This window comes from Bos javanicus, chromosome 20, assembly GCF_032452875.1.
Source record: "Bos javanicus breed banteng chromosome 20, ARS-OSU_banteng_1.0, whole genome shotgun sequence".
NCBI lineage: Eukaryota > Metazoa > Chordata > Mammalia > Artiodactyla > Bovidae > Bos > Bos javanicus.
This window is the reverse complement of record NC_083887.1, coordinates 23,189,215-23,214,253: the sequence shown is the minus strand read 5'-3', so window position 1 is coordinate 23,214,253 and position 25,039 is coordinate 23,189,215. Positions and strand designations below refer to the sequence as shown.

Here is a 25,039-nt window from a genome sequence, read left to right as displayed (position 1 = left end):
ATAATCCTTTCTATATGTTGCTGAATTTGGATTGATAGTTTTTTTGTTGAGGAGTTTTTCTTCTATCTTCCTAGGGGATATTGGTCTCTTGCTTTCTTTTCTTGTGATATCTTTGTATATTTTTGGCATCATGGAAATATTGGCCTCACAGAATGAGTTGGAAAGTGTTTCCTGGTCCTGTTTTTTGAAAGGGTTACAGGGATCAAGACCATCCCCAAGAAAAAGAAATGCAAAAAAGCAAAATGGCTGTCTGAGGAGGTCTTACAAATAGCTGTGAAAAGAAGAGAAGCGAAAAGCAAAGAAGAAAAGGAAAGATATACTCATTTGAATACAGAGGTCTAAAGAATAGCAAGGAGAGATAAGAAAGCCTTCCTCAGTGATCAATTCAAAGAAATAGAGGAAAACAACAGAATGGGAAAGTCTAGAGATCTCTTCAAGAAAATTAGGGCTATCAAGGGAACATTTCATGCAAAGATGGGCTCAATAAAGGACAGAAATGGTATGGACCTAATAGAAGCAGAAGATATTAAGAAGAGGTGGCAAGAATACACAGAAGAATTGTACAAAAAAGATCTTCATGACCCAGATAATCATGATGGTGTGATCACTCACCTAGAGCCATACATCCTGGAATGTGAAGTCAAGTGAGCCTTAGAAAACATCACTATGAACAAAACTAGTGGAGGTGATGGAATTCCAGTTTAACTATTTCAAATCCTAAAAGATGATACTGTGAAAGTGCTGCACTCAACATGCCAGCAAATTTTGAAGACTCAGCAGTGGCCACAGGACTGGAAAAGGTCAGTTTTCATTCCAATCCCAAAGAAAGGTAATACCAAAGAATGCTCAAACTACTGCACAATTGCATTCATGCATGCATGCATGCATGCATGCATTCACAATTGCAATCACATGCTAGTAAAGTAATGCTCAAAATTCTCCAAGCCAGGCTTCAGCAATACGTGAACTGCGAACTTCCAGATGTTCAAGCTGGTTTTAGAAAAGGCAGAGGAACCAGAGATCAAATTGCTAACATCCGCTGGGTCATCAAAGAAGCAAGAGAGTTCCAGAAAAACATCTATTTCTGCTTTATTGACTATGCCAAAGCCTTTGACTGTGTGGATCACAATAAACTGTGGAAAATTCTGAAAGAGATGGTAATACCAGACCACCTGACCTGCCTCTTGAGAAACCATATGCAGGTCAGGAAGCAACAGTTCGAACTGGACATGGAACAACAGACTGGTTCCAAATAGGAAAAGGAGTTCGTCAAGGCTGTATATTGTCACTCTGCTTATTTAACTTACATGCAGAGTACATCATGAGAAACACTGGGCTGGATGAAGCACAAGCTGGAATCAAGATTGCCGGGAGATATATCAATAACCTCAGGTATGCAGATGACACCACCCTTATGGCAGAAAGTGAAGAAGAACTAAAGAGCCTCTTGATGAAAGTGAAAGAGGAGCGTGAAAAAGGTGGCTTAAAGCTCAACACTCAGAAAACGAAGATCATGGCATCCCGTCCCATCACTTCATGCCAAATAGATGGGGGAACAGTGGAAACAGTGGCTGACTTTATTTTTTGGGCTCCAAAATCACTGCAGATGGTGATTGCTGCCAGGAAATTAAAAGATGCTTACTCCTTGGAAGGAAAGTTATGACCAACCTAGACAGATAGTAAAAAGCAGAGACATTACTTTGTCAACAAAGGTCCATCTAGTCAAGGCTATGGTTTTTCCAGTGGTCATATATGGATGTGAGAGTTGGACTATAAAGAAAGCTGAGCACTGAAGAATTGATGCTTTTGAACTGTGGTGTTGGAGAAGACTCTTGAGAGTCCCTTGGACTGCAAGGAGATCCAACCAATCCATCCTAAAGGAGATCAGTCCTGGGTGTTCATTGGAAGGACTGATGTTGAAGCTGAAACTCCAATACTTTGGCCACCTGATGCGAAGAGCTGACTCATTGGAAAAGACCCTGATGATGGGAAAGTTTGAGGGCAGGAGGAGAAGGGGACTACAGAGAATGAGATGGTTGGATGGCATCACCGATTCAATGGACATGAATTTGGGTAAACTCCAGGAGTTGGTGATGGATATGGAGGCCTGGCATGCTGCGGTTCATGGGGTTGCAAAGAGTCAGACACGACTGAGCAACTGAACTGAACTGAAAGATCAGTGGTAATTGGTCTTTAAACCTTTGGTACATCTCACCAGTGTAGGTATCTGGGCCTCAGATTTTCTTTTTATGAAGTGTTTTGACTTGGGTTTCTTTTTAAAACATTTTTAGGAACTCCCTTTGAAAGGCTTACATTACAATGCTAACATTGGCTCTGCCTCTTGTCGATGGGCCTAAAAGGGGCAAGGTTTTTCACTTTGTAAACACAAACTTTTATTTTATTTTTATCTTTTGGAGAAGGCAATGGCACCCCACTCCAGTACTCTTGCCTGGAAAATCCCATGAACGGAAGAGCCTGGTAGGCTGCAGTCCATGGGGTCGCTAAGAGTCGGACACGACTGAGTGACTTCACTTTCACTTTTCACTTTGATGCATTGGAGAAGGAGATGGCAACCCACTCCAGTGTTCTTGCCTGGAGAATCCCAGGACAGTGGAGCCTGGTGGGCTGCTGTCTATGGGGTCGCACAGAGTCGGACACGACTGAAGCAACTTAGCAGCAGCAGCAGCAGGATCTTAAGGAGATACTTGCATTTCCATGTTCATTACAATATTATTCACAATAGCCAAGATATAGAAACAACCCAAATACCCACCAACAGAGGCATGAATAAATAAATTGTGCTATACACATACACTGCAATTACTGTAGCTATTTTGGAAAGCAAAATGACATTTTGTGGAAAGTAGCCCTAAAAATGTTTATGTTGTTTGTTGTTTAGTCACTAAGTCATGTCCAACTCTTTTGGAACCCAATGGACTCTAGCCTGCCATGCTCCTCTGTCCTTCGGATTCTCCAGGCAAGAATACTGGAGTGGGTTGCCCTTTCCTTCTGCAAGGGATCTTTCCAACCCAGGGATCAAACCCACATCTCCTGCACTGGCAGGTGGATTCTTTACCACTGAACCACCTGGGAAGCCCCAAAATGGTTATACTTTTTAATTTAATCCTTCTGTCCTAGGGGATCTAAGGAAGCCATGAGAGATACACACAAAGATACAACTATTATCCACTTACTTGTTCACTTAACAAATATCTGAAATTTGCTAAGTACCAAGTGTTAATCAAAGGCCTTGTGATTGAGACTCAGCTTCTGTTTTCAGGGGGGCTTTAAAACGAGAAATTGGAAACACTATGTACAGTACACTAATAGAGAAAGTGTCAAATTCTGTTTCTCTATAAGAGAATATTATGAAGCTTTGAAAACATGTTTTGAAAAATTTCAATGCAAAGGGATGTTCGCTGATTCCATAATGTTTTTCATAATGACAAAAGATTTATTTAGCATAACATCAATTTTCTTTTAAAAAGTACAAATTTTTGTATAGGTAAAAGCCTGGAAATACACCAAAATGCTAATAATGATGATCTCTGGTTGATGGCAAGGAGGGCATGGTAACCCACTGCAGTATTCTTGCCTGGGGAATCCCATGGACAGAGGAGCCTTGTGGGCTATAGTCCATGGGATCACAAAGAATCCAATATGACTGAAGTGACTTAGCATGCATGCTGGTTGATAGAATTATGATTGACTTAAAGTTTTTCTTTGTAGTTTTTCTATATTTAAAAAATTGGGGTGGGGGGGACTTCCCTAATGGTCCAGTGGTCAAGACTCTGCCTTCCAATGCAGCGGGTGTGGGTTCAATCCCTGGCCAGGGAACTAGATCCTACAAGCTACAACTATGAATTCTTATGCTGCAACTTAGACCTGGCACAACCAAATAAATAAATTTAAATAAATAATTTTTGAAATGAGCCTATGTTACTTTTATAACACCCCCCCCACCTTTTTCAAGGAGAGATTTAGGGTGAGAATGTTTGTAGTGTTCAGGGGAAATGAAGGTGCTTTCTACTGAGCACTTCTTCATCCTGGGGGTCAAAGACAGAGAGATGGGGAGAATAGACAAGAGGAACCACCCATTCTCTGGTCATGAAGTTTCTTTTTACCTCCCTTCTGTTTGACAAAAGATCTGACCCAGTCGGTAAAAGGCTGATTTGTTAAAAAAAAAAAAAAAAGAAAGAAAGAAAGAAACCCACAGAAATATAGCCTCTCCTCACTGTACATTCTTTTTTGAAGGGGTGGGAGGTAGCAGCATTCTTTATGCCCTGCTTTCCTACTGCCTTTTGCGTACACTAAATCATAGAATATGCACTATGATTTCCTTTGCAATTCTGGGTGGATGTTATTAGCACTTTCTGGTCTTTGTACAAATACAAAAACTGTATAATTTTTATTTTCAGCTAAAATCGAGCCACCTAAGATTTCCAGTGTGAAACCAATTTTGGGCCTCAAACAAATGGTTCAAATAAAATGGACACAGCCCGTGTTGGCACCTAAGTCATCTACTTTAAATTATACACTTCGATTCAGAGCAGTAAATAGTACCCACTGGGTAAGTTATGCCATTATAATGTTTCTAAGAGAATTGTTGACATTTGTTGCCTGGAATCATTTTTTCCATTTTCTACATTTAAGAGAGACAATAGTGAATACTTTTCTCCCCAGTTTCCTATTTGGGCCTTTTAGATTGGAAAAGTGTTTTACTATATGCATCTTTATTTTTGCATTTCATTCTGTTTTGTGTCTAGCTACATTGGTTCTTGAAAGTCTATAGCTTGGGAATTTCCTTTTAAATTGTTCTAAGCTTTGTGATCTATAGCACATATTTAGAAAGTGAACAAAACATAAATATTGCATTTAACAGATTAAGTCAGTGTGCATGTAAAAACCACTGATATAAAAAATAGCATGCTGTAGCCCCCTGCCTACCTTTTTCTGATGACACACTCCTCCTGCCTTTAGAACTCATGATTATCCTAGTTTTCATAGTAATTACTTCTTTGCTTTTTATTATGGTATTACCATGTAAGCCTGCATCCCTAAGCAATGTAGTTGGAGACAGTATATAAATGGAATCCATATATTTTGTATTTTCTTTATGTTTGACTCCTCTCTCTCAATATTGTGCTTCTAAGATCCATTCATGTTTTACAGTGCTGGAGTTTATACATTTTTATCCCAGTGTAGTCTTCTGTTGCATGTACACAATGGAATCATGGCTTTAATTTTCACTTACCTGACTTTTAATGAGATTATATGTCTTTTCATGTATTTATTGGCCACTTGGAATTCTTCTTTGTGAAATATTGATTTAAGCCTTTTGCACACTTTTTTCTGTTGGATGATCTGATTTTTTAATTGACTTACAGGAGTTACTTACATATTCTGTTTATGAGTCTTTCATTTTTTATGTGTCTTGTAAACATCTCTCACTATGCATCATGCCTTTTCACTTTCTTAATGGTAACTTTAGAGGAACAGAACTTCTTAATATGAATAGTGTCAAATTTTATCAACCTTTTCCTTTATATTTATTGTCTTTTGCATCTTGAGAAATATTTTCTTACCACAAAATTCAGAAATAATTATCATATTTCCATAATGCAGTTTGATCTTATATCAACTTTCTATTTCTAACCAACTTACATTATTCACTCTTAGCTTCCAGCCAATTAAATCACTTAAATCTTTGACTTTCCTCTCAACACACAAAAGATTTTCTAGTAAGAACATTTCCACTGTCTTATAACTTATCCCTTTTTAACCTAAAATGCTGATGTTTTATTTCTTCCTATTGAATTTATTCAGGTTGGACTTATCCATCATTTTGGCCTATTGAGAATCTTTATTCTATTACCCAAAGCCTGTAGTTAACTTTCTACTTTATAACTTTTCAATAAACCTTAGAGTTAACTTTTTACTTTTTAATTTTTTTAATATCTTCAGATATGATAACACTTTTATACCTTCATCTAATCATTGATCAAAAAGAATGACTATATCAGAGCCCATCCAAAGATATCAGCCTCTACTTTGAGCTAAAAGAAGCTCATTTACTCAGGCTTCTTTGAATATAGAAGGCCACCACAGTCATTCAGCCTCCTCTTTTCATCTTGGCCATGAGGCCATCACTAGACTGTTTCCTTTAGTGAAGCCCACCGTACTATATCTATTGCATCCTCCACTAGACTAGGACTCTTTCAGAAAAGAAAATTGGTTAAGTTTCACTTGTCTTATATTCAAGTCAAGAGAAATAATGAGTTCACTCTTCCTCTCAGCTTCTTTTCTGTGCCAACTCTGGATCCATTCTCCTAGAACTGACTATAAGAACATAAGACTCACTGATTGGTAGTTTCTGGAACCCAGAAAGGAACCCCTAAGTAGGGCACTCCCCAGCACAACATAAGCTCATCTTCATACCACATATCATGGGCTCAGTGAATCTGAGGAACTTCTGTGTGATCTACTGTCTAGCAACCCTTGGTTTCTTTTGTCTGATCCCAGAGTCCTGTGACTACTTCATAAAATCCAACAAGAAAAATAAGCCAGGATCTATATTCCCCTGGAAAATTACTAAACCATTTACAATACGAAGTGAGGGCAACACATGCAAGCTACTTCAATCCCTAGCATCCTGTAGCCCACCTCTTTGATAAACTTACCTGCATCTGTACTTATCTTTGCCTCCCTCCTTCCAATCCCCTGGAAGGAAGAGGTCCTTCCTCCTGCTAACCTGGAGAAAGTGGGAAGGAGAGTGGAATGTGCAACCAGAATCTCTCTCCTTTCAGTTCTCAACCACAACCAAGTCTAATCAGTTCTAAATCCAACTAAACCAATCCAGTCTTGTCTGGATGGTTCTCATCCCATTGTCAATGGAAAAGGTCTAAATTCTTAACCCTCCAAGGCCTGGCCCCTCTCAACCCCTCCAAACTCACCTTCCATCTTGCTCTCGCTTCTCTAGTGATTCTGAATTGCTAGTTTCCCTTGCGTCATGTCATTTCATTATTCTGTGCTTCTGCCTAGAACAGCTCTCTGCTTTGTACATCTCCTCTTGGCCTAAAGCTTGCTAGATCCACTCGTCTCTCAGAACTCTGGTCTGACGTATTTTCTTCTGGGAGTCTGAGAGAGGTGCTCCTCCTCTGTCATTGCACTTAACATAGTCACTTAAACTCATCTCTCCCCATATTTGATGATAAGTTCCTCAAACACAGAGACCTTGATTTTCATCTTAGTTTTCTCATTGCCTGCCACATATGCTCAATAAATGTTTAATTAAACTAAACCACATAAAAACTAATTTCAAAATCCCAATACGTTCATATAACAAGACTCATATTTGTGTGATGCTAATATATGGGTTTGCTTCCCAGGTGGCTCAATGATAAAGAATCCTACTTGCCAATGTAGGAACTGCAGGACACTTGTTTTCAATTCCTGTGTTGGAAAGATGCCCTGGAGGAGTAATGGCAACCCACTCCAATATTCTTGCTGTGATAATCCCATGGACAGAGGAGTTTGGTGGGCTACAGTCCATGGGATCACAAAGAGTCTGAGACTGAGCACCCATGCACACAATATATGGGTTACAGAGTGCTTTTTTATACTCTAAGCTACTCAATCCTTGCAAATATCCTATAAATTGTTGTTGTTTAGCTAATAAGTTGTGTCTGATTCTTTGAAATCCCATGGACCATAGTCTGCTTGGCTTCTCTTTCCATGTGATTTCCCAGGCAAGAATGTTGTTGTTCAGTTGCTCGGTCGTGTCCGACTCTCTGCAACTCCCTGTGAATGCAGCACACCAGGGTTCCTGGTCCTCCACTATCTCCCAGAGTTTGTTCAAACACATGTCCATGGAGTTGATGATGCCATCCAACCATCTCATCCTCTGTCACCCTCTTCTCCTCCTGTCCTCAGTCTTTCCCAGCATCAGGATTTTTTCCAATGAGTAGGCTTTTCACATCAGGTGGCCAAAGTACTGGAGCTTCAGCTTCAGCATCATTCCTTCTAATGAATATTCAGGGTTGATTTTCTTTCAGATTGACTGGTTTGATCTCCTTGCTGTCCAAGGGACTCTCAAGAGTCTTCTCCAACTCCAGAGTTCAAAAGCATCAATTCTTCGGTGCTCAGCCTTCTTTATGGTCCAACTCTCACATCCATATGTGACTACTGGGAAAACATAAGCAAGAACACTAGTGTGGGTTACCAATTCCTTCTTCAGGAGATGTTCCCAACTCAGGGATTGAAACTGTGTCTCCTCCATTGGAAGGTTGATTCTTTACCACTGAGCCACCTGGGAAACCCCTCCTATAAATAAGATATCACTATTCTTCTTATTGTGGTTGTTGTTTAGTCAGTAAGTTGTGTCTGACTCTTTGTGACCCCGTGGACTGTAGCCCACCAGGCTCCTCCTCCATGGGATTTCCCAGGCAAGAATACTGGAATGAGTTGCTATTTCCTTCTTCTAGGGATCTTCCTGACACAGGGATCAAACCCACATCTCCTGCATTTGCAGGTGAATTCTTAACCACTGAGCCACCAGGGAAGCCCCATTATTATTACAGATTAGTAAATTGCAATGTAGAGTGCTTTGGTCATCTGTCCAAGATTTGTAAGTTACAGAGTTGAGCTCAGGTTTTGTGAGGCCAAGTTCAGTCATTCATTTGCCCATACTTTAACCTCCAAACCACCTTCCCATGGCCGTAGTGTAAAGGGTTTCTACTTTTATAAAAGGGAACCATGTAAACACTCTACCAAAGGATTTCAAGACAGTTTTAAGAATTTGATTTAGGCTTTGCTCCAAAACTTCTGACTCATCTCTTAACACATAAACGCTTGGAATAAGCTAGGACTTGGCACAAAATACAGGTTGTTAGAAACAAAACTGGTGAAGTTAATTAGTGTTTTGGTAGGAGTCCATTGCTTGTACTGAGTTCAGGAAATTTTAGATTTAAGCCTGTATATAGAGGATCAATTGATCTTGGACCCAGTGAGGACCAAAGCCATATAGCCTGGAAAAAAGTCACAGTAAAGAAGCCTTAGAGGAGCACTCTTTGGAAATTTAATTGCATTTTTTACTGCCCTGAGGCTAGGGCTTGAAAGAACAGGTTTGCATAGGTACTGTGAAGAGAGCTTTCTGATTGTGAGGAGAACTAGCAAGAGACCAAGCATGTGCTGAGAGTACTAGCAAAGCAGAAGGAAAATTTTGAGAAATTAAAAATAGAAGAAGAATATTATGTATTTTAAAAAGCATGAAAAGTAAAATAGAATGTCATTAGACTCCCTTGCATGTGTTTTATGGCTTAACACTGTTTTTATTTTGATTTACGCATGGAGAATACCATGTGGTTGACCTTCTCTCAAAGGTCTTAATCTGGTTTTAACTGAGTCCCATAACTGAGGTCAGTTGGGGAGGGTACTTCCCCAGAGATGATGAATTGTCCCAAGATATGTTCCCAACAGCCCTGTTTTACCACTGCAACGTCTCCAGGGGCTTTTGCAGGAAGGTGCTCAGGGAACCTGGGGTTCAGCAGCAAAATTGCCCTCAGGCCTGCATGCTGCTTCCTTGCTCTGATGCCATCTCACTAGACTGGGAGTTCAGAACCATCCTTCTGCAGCTGGGATGCTCAGCTGTTGGCCACATAGGTACATCCTCATTTTGCCCCAGTTTCCTTTAGGCCCAGCACCTACAATTGTGTACCTATTTTCACAGCTGTTGTTGTACACGTAAGCGATATCCGGACTTCCTATTCTTGCCAGATTCTATGGGCTGGTGTGCATCCTCACAAAGTAGTCATGTCTGTAATTACAGTTTATTTTCATTAATAAGCTCAATATAAATGTATATAAACCTACAGCTTAAAGTTCATGCTGTAGCAACAATGATCATGCTCAGTAAGACATAGCTGAATTTCTAGTTTCTTGTGGAGAGTTAAGTCCAGAGGGACTTTTATAGAAAGCAACACGCTCATTTACTAACAAGGAAACTGAGGTCTAGAAAGGGGAGGTGGTTTATTTGCCTCTCCCTGTTCTTCACATTGAGAGAGTGTCAAAATGAATTTATTTATCTAGGATACTGAGATCTTTAGCAACTTGAGTGATCACCCAAAGACCAATCATTTGAAATGGGAAGTTTGAATAAAAGGAAAGAGTCTGAGAGTGAGAGGAATCTGTGCTCCGATCCTAGTTCTGCTGATTATAAATGCTGAGGTAGTCCATAATCACTTAACTTGTCTGGGTTTCATTCATGACATGAGTTTGAATTTAATACTCTCAAGGTGTCTTTTACATGCTGTTCCTTGAGATCTTATCTCTACATATTATTGTCACCTCCAGAAATTAAACTGAGGCCCGTATTGGGTGCCAGGACTCCACTCTGCATCTTCCAGAACAGCAAGATTCACTCACATCCAGTCCAGAGGCAGGAATCTCTACCTCACAAGCTTAGAAACAAGAAAGGGGAGGGGTGGTGGTTCTTGGGGTAACTCACCTCTATTTGATGCTAACAGTCTCCAGGCATGTGTGTAGAAGTTTATTTATGAAAATTTAAAAAGTTGAAATATAATGCTGCTAGTTCAGAAAGGTAAGAGAAGGTTGGGAAGTAAAGAAGAAAAATGGAAAGATAACATGTGGTCTCCCATCCAGCTCAAGGCTGTCTTTGTCTTTTAGATGGAAGTCAACTTCACCAGAAGCGGTAAGAATGAAGAAGAAGCATACAACCTCACAGGGCTGCAGGCTTTTACAGAGTACGTTGTAGCTCTGCAGTGTGTGGTTCACAAGTCAAGGTTCTGGAGTGGCTGGAGTCAAGAAAAGATGGGAGTAACTGTGGAAGAAGGCAAGTTGGTCCCTTGTGGTTTCTTTTTTGCCTGCTCTGGTTTAGGGCAAACTGAACTGAGCCTTTGTGGATTTTGTCAAGTACTTTGCCATACTTGGGAATCATGGAATCCCACAATCCCAGAGCCAGAGAGTCTGTACAGTGCCCCTCCACAGGGCATGCATGGCACATGCTTGAGCCTACAGGATAAGCTGGCCCTCCCCCGATGATGTTAGTGACATTAGCAGCTTTTGCCTTGAAGGCAAAGGACCATATCTTGAATACTTGTATAAAGTTCTTATACTATGCTTGAAGTAGTATAATATTATTTAAAGATGTCCTATGATAAAGATTGATGTTGCAAACCCTGAGCTACTGCTAAAAGGTTTAACTAATGAGAAAAAAGGTCACATCTTTAATTATAGTGAAGGAAGGAAGGAGAAGAGGATTGTACCTTGATTGAATGGTTACCATGAGTCAGGAATGGTAATTAAGAATACTATTGGGTTAGCCAAAATGTTCATTTGAGTTTTTCTATAACCTCTTAGGGAAAAACTGGAATGAACTTTTTGGCCAACCCAATACTTCAAATCTGTGGGCTTCATATAAAATCCAGCCTGGCTGCGGAGTAACTTTGGGCAAGATACACAAACTCTAAGACTCAGTCTCCTTACTAATTTTTCCCCTTTTCCATAATGAACTATAATTTATAAACTTGAGTTAATAGTGGTACCTATTTTTTAGTATTATTTTAAAGATTAAATGAGATAATGTGTTTAGCCCATAATCAACATTCAGTAATTGATAGATTTCCTATTAGTGTTATTAATTCTCCGAAAAGCCCTATGAAATATGTAGAATCACCTCCATTTGCAAGTGAGATAGATGAGATGTTAATTTGTTCAGGGTCACTCAGCATGTTACCATGCTCTATAAATCAGGAGCCTTGCCCAGAGCCTGACCCCAGTAGATGTTCAATAAGTGTTTGATGAATGTGTTAGTTTCCTGTGGCCACTGTAACAAATTGTGGGTATGTGTGTGTGCTCAGTTGTTCAGTCATGTCCGACTCTTTGTGACCCCAGGGACTATAGCATGCCAGCCTCCTCTGTCCATGTAATTTTCCAGGCGAGAATACTGGAGCAGGTTACCATTTCCTACTCCACGGGATCCTCCCAACTCAGAGACTGAACTCTCCTCTCTTGTGTCTCCTGCATTGGCAGGTGGATTCTTTGCCACTGCGCCACCTGGGAAGCCCACATTTTTTTTTTTTTTTTCTCTTCTAGTTCTAGAATTCAAAGGTCCAAAACCAGTTTCATTGGACTAAGGTCAAATGTTGTCACAGTTGGAGATTTTGAAGGGAGAATATATTTTCTTGCCTTTTCTACCTTCTAGTAGCTCCCTGTATTCCTTGGTTTGTGGCCCCTTCCTATGAACAAAGCATATTACTCCAGACTCTGCTTCTGTTATCACATTACCTTTTTCTCCTCTTCTGTGTCAAATCTGTCTGCTTCCTTCTTGTAATGACCATCGTGATAACATTTAGGGCCCACTGGGATAATCCAAGATAATCTCCCCATCTCAAAATCCTAACCCAATCACATGTACAAAGTCCCTTTGGCCATATAAGGTAATGTTTATAGGTGATAGAGATTTGTACTTAGATCTTTGGTGTTTGTTTTTCAACCCACTACAATGAATGAATGACTAATTAAATGAATACCTATCAAGGGCCACACATCTTCTGAAATATGTCAAAGAAACAGAAAAATGCTGATCATTCTAACCTTCTGAGGCTTTAACTGTGTTTGAGACATGTTGGTTCTAGACCATGAATTTGCCCCCACCCCACCTCTGGGCATGATTTCAGGCCCTTCTTAATCAATCTTACAACAAGTCCCTCACTGGTCTTAGGCAACATGTGGGGTCAGCTCCTGTGTTCCCTGGTCTATATGGCAAAAATGTATTCCCCTGGATCCTGGTTGAGTTTCCCATGACAACCAAATTAGTGTTAACAGATATTTGGCATGTTTGCCCATATGATCATATGTCTGGGAATAATCTGGTGCCTTCTGAATTTCGTATCTCCCACTGGAGATGTTCATGCTTAGTCTGGACTACTCACTGGTGGATGTAGTCACAACAAAGATTCATGTGACACACATAAAGGATTGGGCTGGATGGCCTCTGAAGTCCCTTCTTGCTCTGAGATTCTATTAATCTACGGTATTCAGGCATCCAAGCTTCCATGCTCAACTGTAAGAATACAGAGAAAAGTAATAAAAAATTTATAATCATTATGTGTTTATATGCTTAGAACAGTGCCTTACAAATGGTAAGTGCTATATAAATTTTAAATAAATAAAAACACGTGCATGATTAAAACAAAACTAGTCAAGTTGTGGACCTAATGTGAATTTTTGATTAAAATTTATGCCATATTTGGGAGCACTCTATAGACATCATCTCAAATAATCCAATCTTAAAACAAATATACTAGTTTACAAATACCAAACAGCACATAAATTGTACAATATAAAATGGTCCAATGGTTATAATCTGTTGGAGTGCTCAGTTATTGCTGTCTGTGGCTTGGCTGATCCCTGTCTTTTAAAATATTAGGACGAAATGCAAGCAATATCCTTGTGCAAGTTGCCCTCTCCCTCTGCTACACCTTTTAGCAGGCAATCTTGGAGAGTGAGTTCTACCCTGGGATTGACCTTGTTTTGTACAGTTCTCCTCCCTGTAGCTGTCATTCTGCTTAGAGACCTAGCATCATTATGGTTCAGTGTCTTAAGTTCATCACAGTCCAACCACTTGCTAATGTCAATTTAATACACTTCTTTCATTGCTAGAAATTAGATTTACCATTTCAACTGATTTATTATTTCAGCTTGCTTGGCTAAGATTGACCACCAAACACTAGATCCTAGTGTTCTCTGTGCCCTGTGCTAATTAAATAAAATGAACATCTGTTAACATTACCACTGGACAATTTTTGCTTTTCTTAATTTTTTCAGAATCCCAGAAGAAACTAATGAAAATGTACCCACCCCAAGCAAATCCTAATTTATCCTCTTCTAATTCATAAAATATTTCCCTGTTTCACAATGAAATGCCAGCTGTTTTACACACACCACCTCAAACCTTTTCTAATTTGAAAATTTCTGTTTTAAGTAGAATATGAGGTACTCTTCTCTTTTACATTTCAATATATTGATTATTAGGATTATTTACTCACATTTAAGCATATAAATATATACTACATGAAACATGCATACTACATGAAACAGCCAATTCATTAAAAAAGACCCTGTTACTAGGGAAGATTTAAGGCAAAAGGAGAAGAGGGCAGCAGGGGATGAGATGGCTGGATCACATCACCAACTCAGTGGACATGAACTTGGGCACACCTCGGGAGACAGTGAAGGACAGGGAGGCTTGGAGTGCTGCAATCCTTGGGATCACAAAGAGCTGGACATGACTTAGTGACTGAACAGCAACAGGAAACAGATATAATAATATTCAATTCCTGGCTCTGTTACTTAAAAGTTATATTGGGCAATTGTCTCACTTCTTAACACCTCAGAAGAGGAAATAGTAATATTGATGTACCTAATTATAAGCCTGTGGAGGTTAGATGAGATGATTCAGGTAAAATGCTTAGTATGTGACACTTGCTAAAAGTGAGCGATTCTTAGTGTTATCTTCAGCAAAGGCAGTAGAATGTGTCTAAAGTACTGATTGATGGTGACTGTGGGTATTTCCAGATTGTAACTGGAACAACAGAGCAGCAAATTCTTACTACATCTGTCCAAACAGTTGATGCCTTGGAATATGTAAACTCCAATACGTAATTAGAGAAGGAAATGGCAACCCAGTCCAGTATTCCTTGCCTGGAGAATCCCATGGACAGAGGAACCTGGAGAGCTACAGTCCATGGGGTCGCAAGACTCAGACATGACTTAGTGACTAGACCACCACCACAAATATGTGAATATTTTGGCAAATTTGTAAAAGCTTAGTATTATTCTTTCACAAATACAGAATTATTACTTTTCCCCATTTGGTTAAGCTGCATTATTAATTTATTCATTATCAATTTATGATCATGGAAAATTGACTGTAATACTTGTAGAAGAGGGTTTTTCAGATGGCTCAAATGGTAAAGAATCCACCTATGAATGCAGGAGATGCAGGTTCAATCCCTAGGTTGGGAAGATCTCCTGGAGGAGGAAATGGCAACCCACTCCAGTATTCTTGCATGAAAAATTCCATAGACAGAGGAACCTGATGGGCTACAATCCATGGGGTTGCAAAGAGTTGGACACAATTGAGCATGCACACATAATGGTAGAAAATGTAAAAGCTAGCCATTTGTTCTACTAAAAGTTGCGTCTGTAGGAAGTCTACATCAGGAAGACTGTTTCTCTTTGGAACACATCTGCAGGAAATAGTGACCACAATGAAAGGAGAAAATACCTGATTAAATTCATTCATCAGCACTGTCTACCACCTACTAGAACTAAGTGGCTGCCTATGGGGTAAATCTAAGTAGAATTTTACTCTTTCTAATCAATGACTGGAATGATTAATTATTTAATAATCAGTTTATTTTTGTTTCTGTCTATGCTTCAGATGAGTATTTGGAACTGGCTTGTAATGAAAACTTTGCCTTTAGGTTTCTTCTTTCTTATTTTCAATATTATTATCCCAGAGTCTGACTTCCATGTAACTGGAACAGAGAGACTCTGCAAGTAAGAGATGGATTGAGAGTCTTTCCAGTTCTGTGGGTCACCTATGAAGGTCTCATGACTTCGTAGCTTTATGCTGAGAAGAATGTCTTCTGGGAAGAATGCTGTCTTTACTTACAGCTCAGGCTGTAACCTGTTGACAGGCTGAAACCTGTTACTCTGTGTCTGAGAAAGTTGAGTCCTGACTGTCCAGTCTCTTGATTCGGTAATGACCTTTGGGAAAACTCCTGGCAGAGCTTGTATAACAACATTTCAATGGAATGCAGATTGAGTCATATAGAAAGTTTAAATAGTTTCAATTTCCTTGTATGGAACTTACATGGAATTATAGTAGGTCTCATTGGGAGACTTGGAACCTGGCAGTTAGACTGTTACCCACACTTTGGCTTCTGCAGGCGTAGTTGTAGAAATGTCACCCTTCATTGATGACAAGACAGGTCATTGACTTAATTGCCCTTTAGTGCACATTTCTACATTATGAAGTTGTCTTTAATTAGGGTTCAGTATGTAATTTCACTTTAAACACTCAATTACCTGAATTAAGAACAAAAAAGTCCCTAAAAATAGTCTCTCAATACTAAAATAGTTTAGATCTTGGCCTGAGTGGCAGACCCCATTTTTTGGAGACTGAATCACATTCTTTTCATCCATGTGATTTCCTCAAAAAAAGATTTAGTGTTCATCAACTGCAGCTTCAGAGACATTTCCTCAATTTCATAAATTACAGGCCAATAGCCTTCTGAACAGTTCTTTAGAACTCTGCTTTCCTCTCTTGACTAAAGTGTATGTGTCATTCTTTAGTCAGTAGCTCAGCATTTTGAAATTTCAGGCGCATGTCAGAAGGTTCAACTATAAATTACCAGTGGCCCACTTTGTGCCAAAACTCCTTGAGAAAGATATTTGGGAGATACAGTGCAGAGGTCAAGTGTAATAGAAGTTGCTCTCTCTCCTTTTTTTCTTATTTTAAGCTTTGTCCCTGAATAGGTAGATCATCAGAAGCTGACACACTTGAACTGTGCTGTCTTCAGGTCTTGTTTTTCCCTGGAGAAATGCATGGACCTAGCTTTCACATTATGATCTTGCATTTCATAGAAGACAACCATGAGAACTGTACACCTGCCATATTTTTGTACTTTTGTTCAACTGTGATTGCAGACATCAGGTTTTAGGTTATCTTTTGTCTTTTTTGACTGGATCTACAAGATAATTCCATTTATGAATTTAATGCCCATAGCCTGAAAAAACTTGCCTCTTCACAATGATTTCTATGTGTTCTTTATTTCAGTCCATAAGGAATACACAACTAAATTTTATCTTTTTTACTCTTGCCTGGAAGATTAGCATTAAATTTAGAGCTAACAGAGGGGCTTAGGAAAGATTATTTCTCTGCTTCTTTCTTCTTTGATTTTTTTGTTGTGCTTTATAACATTGTAAGTGTGTGGTTTCATCTCTTTGGGGAGTAGATATGGCATAAATTATATATAAAATCTCTTTAGCAGTTATCTATGTTATTCCTAGCTTTCATGTATGTGAATGGTAGAGGGCAGGAGATGTCATATATCAATCCAGATTTGAGTGATAAATTATATTACAGTTGGATCTATTGTCGTTTTATTTTAGCTTACCTTAAGTCATCAGATCCAAGAGCAGTTTTATTTTATTTTTTTAATTTTTGCCGTACATGATTATGGTTTTATTTTTTTCACAAAATACAAAGCTTTTCACCACATTATAGTAGTGTTCTAATACAAGAAAATCCCAACATTTTCATTGCAGGGGAGGAGTGATTTATATATAGGATATTAATGTTATTTTGATCTTAATTTATTTTGATATTAATGTTATAATGATCTTTTGTTATTTTTGACTTTTGGTTGATTCTAGTCCTTCAACCACAGCATGAAGACATCATTGCAACGAAGTCTTCCACTCTCCACATTACTCCTGCTGGCCCCCTCAAGCAAATCCTCCCCAACGGCATTTTCTAAACAGACAGCCTCACTAATCTCACCGTATTCTGCTACAGCTCCCTTCTGTCTCTGCTGAACACCTCACTCTTATTCTTTACAGCTCCACATGGCCTGGATCTATGGAGAGTCCTGAGATCAGACAAAGTGGATGGAAAAAGGCCAGTGCAGCTGTTGTTGAAGGTGACCTCTCTCTGGGTTATTTATTTATAATTCTGTGTAAAAGCCTTGGTCTCTTATACCTCTAAGAAATGTGATCATGGACATTTTACCTCCTTAATTTCCTTCCCTAGAGGCTTTGATGCCCCAAATCTCACAATGATTTCCTATCTCAGAAAAGCCCTGTATGTCATTTTGTAGATGTCCTGAATGTGCAATGCAGACCCTGAGCCTTCTTCTTTGATCTGAAATGTTAACACTTGGAAATGTTAACACCTGAGACAGGTACAAAGTGTAAGTGTCAGTGCAGGAGGCACCTTGACCTTCTGGAGAAAACCGTCGCTGGCTGGCCTTCACTCCAAGGCAATGTAAAATTATATAGCCCCCACCCCCACACTGGAGAAGAGCACTGGCTTGGGGGTGAGCTTACTAGTGTTCCTGAGGTCATTGCACAGGTGCCCCCCAGGGCACTGGGATAGTGGGGTGCAAGGATAGAACAGGGGCCAAGTGGGCCTTTGTAGGATGGAGGCCTCGGAATGAGGAACAAAGGAGGAGCCAGGTTAGTACAGAGGACACGAAAGAGGGGATAAGAGGTGATGGTAGAAAAAAGGATAAAAAAGGAGGGGAAGAAGGAATCAGTAGGAAAGGAAAAGGGCAAACAGAGGGGAAAAAAACAGCCAGAAAATAGGAGAGAGGAGGTGGGGGAAAGAAGAGAGGGAGGAGAGCAGTGAGATGCCCTGATTCTTTGGTGTGTCTCCAGATTTCTCAGGAAATACTCATTGGGTTAGCTCATACTTGCTCAAGTCTGGGCAAGTTTCAAACGCTCTTGAAAATGGGGAAATCACCCTGCTTTTTCCAAATGACATTCCATTCCCAGTTACCTCAGGGTTGGAGCATCCTTCTACCTTTCTCCTCTCCCCACCCCGGGGACGAGAAGGACACCCTCAGTGGCAGCAGACAGGGGAGAACACAGCCTGTGGTGTTGGGAAATCTCCAAGAATTGATCCCAGATGTTGTCGAGTTCTTTCTCAGTCAAGTGAGGAAACGAATTACTCTGTCAACATAGTTCTGAGAAGGAAAGTGAACCAGGGCACATCCTGTGTGTGGCCAGACCCACACAGGTCAAGTTGGCCAACCTGGGAAGTAGGTGAGATGGACTTGGACGTCCTTCTTCTTCTCCCCCTCGCCTGGGGACTGGTCTTCCTTTTGCTTCTGTAGAGTTTTCCAAGAACTAGAGCTGCTTAAAAAAGAATGAGCTAAAATCAGATCGTGGTGATGACTGCACAACTCTTGACTATACTAAAAGCCAGTGAGTTGCACACTAAGTGAATTTTCTGGTATGTGAATTATATCTCAATAAACTATGATTTTATTATAAAAAGAGAATGAGTTATCATGAATTATAAATGCCTCCCAGTCATTAGGAAGATTTTTAACTGACTTCTTACGTCATGGGAGGTGTAAAGGAAATTCTCAAACCAGATAGACAGTGGGAAAAAGTGACTTCTGAAGTCCTTCTGACCTTATAATCAGTCATTCTGCTCATCTCTCTGTGTTATCAGTAACAGAAAGAGAAAAACAGGAAAGCCCTCTAATTCCTGAGAAATATTCAACATACTGATCTCTAGCAAAACATGGACTCAGGTTCAAGGCTGAAAAAAAGAGGTTGGCCTGGAGCCCCTGGGGTCACCTTCATTTCTCACCAAGGATTTGGTCTGGTAGGGTAACCTTGAATGTTCTAGTCCTCTTAGCTGGAATGTCTGGTTGGGGAAGCTAGCTCTCTCCTTGGAGGGGGTGGTATGGAGATAAAAGGACAGGGTACTCTCCAATCCCTGGACATTTCCAGGAAAGAAATGACCCAGGGCCAGAACAGACTTGGGATTGGCTCAGAGGAAATGCCTCAACTTTTAAGTTTTTGCTTCTCTGTCCATTACCAATATCCACTGAATCATAGAAAAAGCAAAAGAATTCCAGAAAAATGTCTGTATCTGTTTCTAGACTACACTAAAGCCTTTGAGTATTTGGATAACAACAAACGATGGAAAATTCTTCAAGAGATGGGAATATTAGACCACCTTACCTGCCTCCTGAGAAACCTGTATGAAGGTCAAGAAGCAACAGTTAGAACTGGACATGGAACAACAGACTGGTTCCAAATTGGGAAAAGAGTGTGTCAAGGCTGTATATTGTCACCCTGCTTATTTAACTGATAGGCAGAGCACATCATGTGAAATGACAGGCTGGATGAAGCACAAGCTGGAATCAAGATTGCCAGAAGAAACATCAGTGAACTCAGATACGCAGATGACACCACCCTTATGGCAGAAAGTGAAGAGGAACTAAAGAGCCTCTCGATGGAAGTGAAAGAGGAGAGTGAAAAAGTTGGTTTAAAACTCAACATTCAGAAAACTAAGATCATGGCATCTGGTCCCATCACTTCATGGCAAATAGATGAGGAAACAATGGAAACAGTGAGAGACTTTATTTTCTTGGGCTCCAAAGAGCCCACTGTGGATGGTGACTGCAGCTATGAAATTAAAAGATGCTTGCTCCTTGGAAGAAAAGCTATGACAAACCTAGACAGTGTATTAAAAAGCAGAGACATTACCTTGCCTACAAATGTCCAGGTAGTCAAAGCTATATTTTTTCCATTAGTTGTGTATGTATGTGAGAGCTAGACAATAAAAAAAGCTGAGCACCGAAAAATTTATGCCTTCGAACTGTGGTGCTGGAGAAGACCCTTGAGAGTCCCTTGGACAGCAAAGAGATCAAACCAGTCCATCCTAAAGAAAATCAACCCTGAATATTCATTGGAAGGACTGATGCTGAAGCTGAAGCTCCAATCCTTTGGCCACCTGATGTGAAGAGCTGACTCACTGGAAAAGACCCTGATGCTGGGAAAGATTGAGGGCAGGAGGAGAAGGGGATGACAGAGGATAAGGTGGTTGAATGGCATCACCGACTCAGTGGATCTGAGTCTGAGCAAACTCTGGGAAGGAGTGGAGGACAGGGAAGCCTGGCGTGCTGCAGTCCGTGGGGTCGCAAAGAGTTGGACATGACTGAGCGACTGAACAACAACCTCTCCCATTTAAGACAGAGAGAAAGATGCTGCCTAAAGGAATAAGGAGTTATTTGCTTGCATTGGTTTGGGCATCATGCTAGTTTAGCTTTGTGGAATTAGACTTCTATCAAGGGTTGATACCAAGAGACCATTTATAAATCACCTCTTATGGCATTTGGAGGGTTGACATGGCACAGGTATGTTACTCATCCCAGAGGGATCATCACAGGGTTATAGTGTAGCACCTAATATTGCCTCCCTTCTCTGATTCCCACCATTCATTACTGTCTCAGTGACTTTCTTTCTTTGCTGTTAGCAGTAAATTTTGTTTCCTTTGTGTTCAGAAGGCAAAAGGAGCCCCAGTCCTGGAGAAAGTTCTTGGTTACAAAATACAGTATTTTCCAGAAAACAATAGTAACCTCACAGAGACAATGAACACTACTAACCAGCAGCCTGAACTGTACCTGGGAAACCAGACCTACTGGGTCCATGTGAGTTCTTATAATTCTCTTGGGGAATCTCCAGAGGCCACCTTGAGGATCCCAGCTATTGATGAAAAGTGTGAGTATGACATAAACTTCTTATTTAGATGCCTAACCCCATCTGATATGCCAAGGAGTTGTCCCTGTCCTCTCAATGGTTGCTGTTTTTTTAGCATCAAAATGAAAATGAAGTAAGGACATTTTAGGTTAAGGTGGGGTGATCATAATCTTCAATGAATTAATGAGCCTCTTGAAATACTTTTCTTTTGGAATAAAGCCTGTGTTGAAAATCAGAGATTTCGTAAATCATACGAGACACAGTCATGAGCCTAGAAGTTCTATGTGCAGCGTGTATTTGTTTTATTCTGAGTGAATATAAGCTGGATTGAGCATTATAAAACTGTCAGATCTGCCATGTTTATCCTCAGTGGCTAAAAGATGTCTTTCGAGATCTTCCCTTCACGTTGCTGACCATATCCCAGTCTTGATCTGTTCCCTCTCCTGTTTTCTTCCTTTTCTCCCTCCCATTTGACTACCTAGTTAGGGATATTTCTGATGTTAATTGTTGTTGTTGTTCAGTTTCTAAGTAGTGTCTGACTCTTTGCGACCCCATGGACTGCCCCATGCCATAGGCTTCCCTGTCCTTCACTTTCTCCCTGGACTTTGTTTGGATTTGTGTTCATTGAGTTGGTGATGCTATCCAACCGTCTCATCCTCTGCCACCCTCTTCTTTTGCCTTCAATCTTTCCCAGCACCAAGGTCTTTTCTAATGAGTTGGCTGTAATGTTTATTCTTGCCAATAATTGCTCATTACACCTTTAATTAAGTAATTTTAAAAACGTTACTTCCATGCAAACTTATATTTTATATCCTGTTTTGGAATAAAAGAGCTTCTTTGAGTCTTATTCAAGGAATTGCAGGCAATCTATTTCCTCTTCCTGGCTTTATTTTCTCTATAGATCTTATTGCTGTTGTTCAGTTGATAAGTCATGTCTGACTCTTTCGCGACTCCATGGGCTGTAGCCCACCAAGTTCCTATATCCATGGGATTTCCCACTCAAGAATACTGGGGTGGGTTGCCATTTCCTTCTCCAGGGGATCTTCCTGATCCAGGGATCGAACCCTCATCTCCTGTGTCTCTGCAACAATGTGCAGGAATGGCAGTGTTGGTTGCAACAGAGGCCTGCAAAACCTAAAATGTTTACTATTTGACCCTTTACAGACCTCTTTGCAGTTCCCAGTCTAAGACATCTAAGAATGTGATGTTTTACAGAATTTTGTTTAACAGAGTCACCTGGAGAATAGTTATAATAATAATTGTAAACTTAACAATCATTAGGTGTAATCATCCAGCATTGTCCATTAGGATATGTCAGACATTGTGCTAAAATGATATGGTTCAATCTAATTTTAGCCTCAAATGACCCATGGGATAGGTGCCATCAGGTTTTCTTTTTAGTTGATGAAGCTGTGATTCAGGAAAGCTTAGTAATTTGCCCAAAGATCTCTCAGGTGGACTCTAAGCGCAGGTCTACATGATTCCAAACTTGTCCAATATATTTTATCCAGAACCGTGGACTTAGTAAAGTGACTTAGAAATCTGATCACAGCTGCTGTGTGACACTGAACGATTATTTTCCTCTGTGGACCCCTATTTTCCTATCTTTCAAATAAAGAATTGGAATAGAAACACCTTCAGGTTCCTTTTGGCCCCAAGACAAGAAGCTCTGCTTGTAGGAGACCTTAGCCAGTAGACAGCTGTGGAGTGGTCTGAGGCAGGACATGGCAAAACATGACCAACTGTCTGAGGAGAAGGTTGGTACTGAGTTGAGGTAGGGTTCAAGTTGGGCTGGGATGGTGGGCAAAGATGAAGCACTTCTAGCATCTGAGAATGGTATTTGATGGGCCCAGAGTGACTGACTTCATGCAAATCATAAGAAATTAACAGCTTTTGCAGTCTAAGTCCCTTTCCTCTTTTCTCAAAAGGAATCTATTTCCTACCACATCTGGGGGTGTATTGTGTTTGGAGAAATTGCCCAAAAAGTGACTATTGAGTGATGGAGGCAATTAGTCGACATTCAGTAGAACAATGACTTGGAAACTTCTTTCAACAACCCTTAATGCTGCCAGGCCCTTTCCTCTTGCTAGGCTGACTTATGGCTTATTCCACATCCTCTGTGGTCCAGAATCTGTGCTTATTTCTTAACTCTTTAGACCTGACTTCTGCTCCTCAGAGTTCCAATGCTGCTAAAGAGAAAGAATGTGTGGTTAGCAACCAACACGCACGTCCATCTTCAAATTGGGATGTTCGTGCAAGTGGTTTATTAATCAGAAAAGGAAGGAAGGCCAGGAAAGAGGAGGAAGAGGAGGCTGAGCCAAAGATGCTGATTGATTTTCCCAGATATTCCCAAGAAAGCACCATAGACTAGGTGACTTCAAACAACAGAAACTCAACTGCCTCATTGTTCTGCAGGCTAGAAGTCTAAAAATGAGGCATTGGCAAGACTGCGCTCCCTCAAAAACTTCCAAGGGAGGATCCTTCCTTTTTATTCCAGCTTCTGGAAGCCCCAGGCTTTTCTTGGCTCGTAGCAGTATAATTCTAATCCAACTCATTCCTCACATGACCAGCTTCCTGTGTGTGTCTGTCTCTGCATTCAAATTCCACTTTTAAGGAGACCAGTCATACTGGGCTAAGGACTCTCATCTTATTTTAGCTACTTACACCTGCTTTCCAAATGAGGTTACATTCTGCAATACCAAGAATATCTTCTGCAGGCACACAATTCAACCCATAATGGTTCGATCTGAGTTGACAGTCCTGGGGAGGGTGGTTCCAGCCTGACCCTGCACAGGAACTCTGAAGTTTGTTACAGCTCAAAGTTATCCTAAGCAGGCAACATATAAAGACAGCAAAAAGGCATCAGAGGGGATCGGTTGGCAGTTTATTCTCTAAGTCGTGTCCAACTCTTGTGACCCCATGGACTATAGCCTGCAGGCCCCTCTGCCCATGGGATTCTCCAGGCAAGAGTACTGGAGTGGGTTGCCATTTCCTTCTCCAGGGGCTCTTCCCAACCCAGGAATTGAACCCGGGTCTCCTGTATTGCAGGCAGATTCTTTACCAACTGAGGCGATCCGGGAACACTAATGTTACCTGCTTCAAGAGGCTGAGTAAGTTTCCAAATGCTCCAATAATGACTTTCAGCTTGACTGAAACAGTGACTAAGGATGCTTAGAGGCTATGAGCAGAGAAGGGCAGGGAGGAGAGAGCTGGAACGCTAGGGCTTCGGTGGGGTTGATTTCCTGGCTCTGTGCTGCTTGCCCCACTCTAGCTTCACAATTTCCCCACGTCTCAGTTGCCCTTCCTCAGAGCTGCCCTTTCAAGTTGACAGATTCTCCAGCCTAGCTTCTAGACCAGATGCTGGAGTCTCTCATAAAGGCCCAGTATGGGGAAAGGACTCCTTCCCATCAACTGTGAGCTTCAAGAACAGAGGCTCCTAAATACATACACAACCCTCTGGGGCTTGTTGTTGTTGTTTTCCTTTTATTTTAAATTAATTTTTATTGGAGTATAGTTGATTTTGGAGGGGGAGCTTCCTTGGTGGCTCAGATGGTAAAGAATCTGACTGCAATGCAGGAGACCTGTGTTCAATCCCTGGGTCAGGAAGATTCCCCTGGAGAAGGAAGTGTCTACCCATTCCAGTGTTGTTGTCTAGGAAAGCCCATGAACAGAGGAGCCTGGGGGGCTACAGTCCATGGAGTCGCAAAGAGTTGGACACGACTTAATGACTAAT

At 40.6% G+C, this 25,039-nt stretch overlaps 1 protein-coding gene across 1 annotated transcript in view; it reads left to right on the top strand.

Moving 5' to 3' along the window:
* IL31RA (interleukin 31 receptor A) overlaps window positions 1-25,039 on the top strand; it is a 52,827-nt gene that overhangs the window by 9,940 nt on the left and 17,848 nt on the right. Inside the window, exons 4-7 of the mRNA XM_061393499.1 lie at window positions 4,419-4,570; window positions 10,684-10,849; window positions 17,650-17,729; window positions 21,111-21,327. Of these exons, the coding sequence (XP_061249483.1) occupies window positions 4,419-4,570; window positions 10,684-10,849; window positions 17,650-17,729; window positions 21,111-21,327 (615 nt within the window). The remainder of the gene's footprint in view (window positions 1-4,418; window positions 4,571-10,683; window positions 10,850-17,649; window positions 17,730-21,110; window positions 21,328-25,039) is intronic.